A 5,228-nucleotide genomic window follows, 5' to 3' on the forward strand; every position below is an offset into this window, starting at 1 on the left:
CACACATGTGATGTATGCGAAGTGTATCCGGCATGTACGAACAATGTGTGTGCATCCGCGGCACGCATGTTTGACATGTTTGTGCTCCACGTGTGCATGTAGGATCTAAACGTGTGTAACGCAAGCGTGTGGGGCACGCCCATTACGTCTGCGGCACCGTGACATGGCCAGTATGTGATGTCCGACACGGGTGTGCAGGAGTGGCGCGTGGGCGTGTTCGCAGTGTGCACGTCTATACTCCAGCGTATTGTCCACTTTCCTGGTCCCAGGAGGGTTTTGGATCTGTGGAAAACACGTGAACTGAATACAGTGGAGTTAGTTTGAACTCTTGTGTGCTTTCTGTGCACAGGTTTATCTACGGAATTGAGTATGGTCAAGAAATGCGTCTGAAAAACCTGGAGCACCATCGATTTTGCCATAACCATTACTCGAATGTCCGAGAGCAGGGTCGAGGGCAACCACATTGTCGAAAATTACACCTGTTCACGCCCTCCTTTCAGGTTACTGGCTCGTTTTCGCCGACTGCTCTGAATCGTACGAAAAATTCAAATGTTCTCCGCCGAATGGCACCATCACAAAGTCTTTCGGATCATTTTCGATATGCACCTCGCGAACATACCACCTTCCTGCACTCATACACCACAAACAATGCATGCTCCATTCGACGAGGTGGGTGTCATGAGTGTTCTTTCACGTCAGTCGCCGAAAGTCATTTCAGGGTGAGAATCGTTCTCAAGAAAAAGATCGCAAAAATCAGTGTAAGTCTCGATCGAACGCTTGAGGATGGACTGTTCCAACTCGTCACTTCAGCTTGACTGCACCAAATCACTGTCTATGCAGTTCACAATGTGTGAATCTGTGATAATGTGAACATTTATGACACAGTCATACTACATCATGTAGTAACTGATGTTGAAGGCATGTTTTGGTGATCAAAGTGTTAGAGAGAGGAATTGGTTGTACGAATCAGGAAGTAGTACACTATCATTGTACTACTCCCTGGTACTAATTATCAGGATCTCACTGGAGCATTGTACGGGCAGTACTTCGAAGTTTATCTCAGTGGCTCTCCCTACAAATAGTCTTCGGTGTGCTGAGTCGAATCATGACGAATGGTCTTGGTCCGAGCCTTCCTCCTTTATTCCCAACACAACTCGCGCACTTCCACCGAAACCGGGTGACTGCGCCCTACTAGAGGGATTTGTATCGGGAAAGTCACTAAAACGCCGTTTCGTTCTTATAAAAGCGCGGGTAGGTGACTGCGATTGGTCCATGTTGTCTTTTGGCCGCCGAGTCGACTGGTTTGGTCCAAAACTCAACAAAAGCAAAAGGCTGCGATGCAGCATATACATAGGGCCCTCCCCCAATCGAACACGGATGAATAAGCGGTCACGTGCTCACTTACAGCCTGTTCATCATGTCACTCGAGTTGAACCAGGGAGTAGCACAAAACTGTCCTTGCTCAACGTTGTATATTGGATTATTCGCTGTGCGAGACTCGACTACTCGGGACAGAGAGAGAAAGTCAGAAAGACGGCTGCCGAAAAGAAGACCCGAGTGGCTAGTAAACTGGCTACAGGGGACATACAGTAGTTTGATGTGCTCACCACAGATTATGAAATTTTGAATAGGGTAGTCCCACAGGGTATATGTACAAGCTTGAAGGGCTGAGGACACTTTGGAGTGCAAAAGTATGAAGATTTAACAGAAGGCACAAACGCCCAAAGCTGCCAGCACACACATCTTCAACAGACTACTCATATGCGCTGGGCACTGATGATAAGGTTGGCGTCAACATGAAAATTAACCCCGGATAGCCAATTGTCGCAGTGTGGTAAGTTCACAAACTGCTCAGTCATTGTTTCTGGGTTTTCACAGGAGCCATAAACTGAATCCAATGGTAGTTTGTAACTGCGACAATATCGTGCAGGAAATATGTGAAAATACATAACATTTGAGGAGGCAAGCCAAACAAAGGAAGAAAAGGGCACATATGAATGAAGAATGCCGAAAATGAGACTCCGAGGATGAGATTGACACCTGGACAAAAGGAAAAAGGGAAAGCAATTAGAAAAGGAAGGAGTGTAGCCAAAAACAGAAAATCAGGGGGCGTTGGTCAGCAGCTGAATCAGCATTTACAGCACTTTAATCAGCACAAACATTAAGACGGGGAAAGAAGTTATCATCCATCCAACAAAGTCCAGCAGCAACGGTAGAGGAAGAGAAAACTGACCTCTTGAAGAGATAATGCGCCCAGACACTGTCACCAAGTGCAGGAGACCTGTAGAAGTAACACGCACAGCACTAATTAGAAAAATGTATATCGAAAATTCAAGAATGAAGAAACTAAGAAAGTGCTCAGACATCCAAGGAAGAATTAGCCATCATCAGGAAGCCCTCTGGCGGAAACTGCGAATATGGGAATAGCATCATCATTGCACATCATACACAAAAGACCAAAGCAAAGGAGAAGGCTCTCACCAGCAAAATCTGGAAGCATTTGGCAAGGTCAGGTTGACGTTGAAAGACCACCCTCACCTAAAGCAGTTGAAAAGGAAGAAAAAAGACAGCAGAGAAATTGAGGACGGGCATGGCATACAAACATAACACCATACAAGCAGAGGAATGCTCAGACATCCAAGGAAGATTAGCCATCATCAGGAGGCCCTCTGGTGGAAACTGCGAATATGGGAATAGCATCATCAGGGCAAAGCAGAAGTACATAAAAGTGGATGGTGAAAAAGACGTACCCGGTCCCGCGCGAAGAGAATCCGATGCGGACAAAAACATCGCGGGGAGCCCTGGGAGGAAAAGCCAAAAGAGTAAACTAGGTTACAGAATGCAGATGAAAGAGCGGAACACAATGGTACTTGAGGACGGTGAGATCAGACAAAAATACGTGAGAAACAACAGTCTCTTCATCGCGAGTAAATCACTCTAAGCGAGCTGGGGTTATTGGGTCATCAAAATACCGTAAAAAGAATACAGAATCAGAATACTGCCGTAGACCTACCTCGATGTCAATTGTGCAAGGCTTGCTGACAGTATTTATCCAAACCTGAACAGAGAAAATTGGTAGAAAAAACGGTTATCAGAGGAGGAAACGACAAAACGAGACAGCCGGGTCTCATCCAGAAAACCTCAGGAGAACTATAAAAGTATCCTCAAAGAGATCAGAACAGGTCTGTGTGTTTATCATCATAGGTCAGGCACAAAGATGAAGAAAGAGAACAGGTCACGTGCGAAGAGTACAAAAAAGAGTGGTAAAAAGGACTTACCAGGTCACGTGCGAAGAGAATCCGACCCAGAGAAGAAAAACATGGCGGCGGAGCCCTGGGAGGAAAATCAAAGAGTACAGCTCGATTACGAAATGCAGATGAAAAAGCGAAACACAATGATACGTTGAGGACGGTGAGATCAGACAAAAATACGTGAGAAACAACAGTCTCTTCATCGCGAAGTAAATCACTCTAAGCGAGCTGGGGTTATTGGGTCATCAAAATACCGTCGAAAAGATGAAGGTTCAGAATACTGTCGTAGACCTACCTCGTTGTCAATTGTGCAAGGCTTGCTGACAGTATTTATTCCCAGCCTGAACAGAGAAAATCGGTAGAAAGAAACGGTTGGAGGAGGAAACTACAAAACAAGGCAGCTTTGTCTCATCTAGAAAACCTCAGGAGAGCTATAAAAGTATCCTCAAAGAGATCAGAACAGGTCTGTGTGTTTATCATCATAGGTCAAGCACAAAAAAGGTAGGGGAACAGATAAGAAAGCTTACCGTTTACATTCTTAGCGCAATCGACATCACCGATCTCCAGGATGGTGTGGGTACCTGTGAATCAAAGTGAAAAGAGAGAAAAAACAATAAATTGCATGCAAGAAAATGGACGACCACCGACCCAATATTCCATCGGAACGAACGAGATCAGACAAAATACGTGAGAAACAAAATTCTCTTCATCGCGAGTAAATCACTCTAAGCGAGCTGGGGTTATAGTGGCATCATTTCGTTCCTCAATAAATGTAGCCAGCTGTGAACACTGGAGAAGTAAGAAAAAGATTAGATTACTTACCACGTGGCCAGGAACAATCGGCTAAGTTCGGAGAGCGAGCGAGATCAGCTGGCGTGAAGTACTTCAGGCAGTGTTGGCTTCTGAAAGCAAGATAGAACAATACAAAAATCGTTAAGATGACAAAGCAGCTTCTTCTAGTAAACAGAATAATTTTCTACTTTCATCGACATTGTTTTACTCACCAGATACAGTAATCGGAACAGAAGAGTTCACAGCTTCTTTGCCAGCTTGGCGAGCGAATTTGAGAAAACTTCAATCCAAAGTATCCCATTCTCATGGGACAATGAAAGAGATCTCAGGTAACCCAAGAGGCAGCAGGGCTGCGCCAAGCAAAACGGAATCTCGAAAGACACATCCTGCCACGAGGTAACGAGGAGACGAATGAAGAAGATCTGGAAAGATGTGCGTTTTATTGCAGATCGCGCAAGCGCACCGAATAATAATATTATTTTCCTTTGCCTTTGGAATGCATATCGCGCGGCACGTGATGCATTATGTCATTGGTGACAGAAAAAGTGAAGTGACTTTGTATATTTTTTTGAAAGTGCTTTGATTTTCTGAACAACCAACATAATTAATTATTTGCTAGTTCGTAGATCTATGTTTTCCTACTCTACATGTAGCATACCACGATCTAAATCTGTTGTTGTACAGTTCACATCTTGGCAAAATGAGTGGTATCGCCTTTGTTTCCAAAACTTCACTTGATAAAGAGAAGCGGAGAAAGAGGGAAGCACGAGAGGCAGCTTTAGAGCAGGTATGGCTCTCATCGTGTGCCCTTTCGACTATCATCATTGTTTCATTTTTTTCTCACAATGTAGTGTTCGGAAGAACCCCTGGGGACGAAGCCAACGTAGAACTATTGTTGATACTGATAATCAAGGTGGGAAGGGGGTGAGGGAATCCAGGAAACGAGTCAGGTTCCACTTGATAAGGATTATGCTGAGTTTGTGCCTTTATCGCTCGAAGTGTTAGTACAGTAATATTGAAGTTTCTCATATTGTCATGACCTTGCACACATCTGAGTGACTCGGCAGCCACTTTCAGTAAGGGTCCAATAAATACTGGACGTGTACTAAAGGGTTGGAGGTTGTATGAACTTGATGTACAGTTACACTAGGTGAAATCCGATCCCAAGTGCAAGGCTGGTGCTCT

At 44.6% G+C, this 5,228-nt stretch overlaps 1 protein-coding gene, 1 long non-coding RNA gene and 1 other non-coding gene across 3 annotated transcripts in view; 1 reads left to right on the top strand and 2 right to left on the bottom strand.

Annotated features, from left to right (window-relative positions):
• Nucleotides 1-1,839: 1,839 nt before the first annotated feature.
• Nucleotides 1,840-4,464, bottom strand: LOC135817891 (uncharacterized). The gene is made up of 10 exons (XR_010553589.1): nucleotides 4,256-4,464; nucleotides 4,074-4,153; nucleotides 3,779-3,832; nucleotides 3,547-3,592; nucleotides 3,279-3,333; nucleotides 3,014-3,058; nucleotides 2,751-2,801; nucleotides 2,482-2,538; nucleotides 2,234-2,281; nucleotides 1,840-2,040 (listed from the first exon to the last, which is right to left on the bottom strand). It is a non-coding gene; the product is annotated as an uncharacterized LOC135817891 (long non-coding RNA).
• LOC135818643 (small nucleolar RNA SNORD14) lies at nucleotides 2,355-2,441 on the bottom strand. Its single transcript, XR_010553742.1, has one exon. It is a non-coding gene; the product is annotated as a small nucleolar RNA SNORD14 (small nucleolar RNA).
• Nucleotides 4,465-4,678: 214 nt separating the features above from the next.
• LOC135817882 (CWF19-like protein 2) overlaps nucleotides 4,679-5,228 on the top strand; it is a 17,973-nt gene continuing 17,423 nt past the window's right edge. The window contains exon 1 of the mRNA XM_065331168.1: nucleotides 4,679-4,830. Within this exon, the coding sequence (XP_065187240.1) occupies nucleotides 4,744-4,830 (87 nt within the window). The 5' untranslated portion in view covers nucleotides 4,679-4,743. The remainder of the gene's footprint in view (nucleotides 4,831-5,228) is intronic.

The sequence above is a fragment of the Sycon ciliatum genome, chromosome 5, assembly GCF_964019385.1.
Source record: "Sycon ciliatum chromosome 5, ocSycCili1.1, whole genome shotgun sequence".
NCBI classification, from domain to species: Eukaryota; Metazoa; Porifera; class Calcarea; order Leucosolenida; family Sycettidae; genus Sycon; species Sycon ciliatum.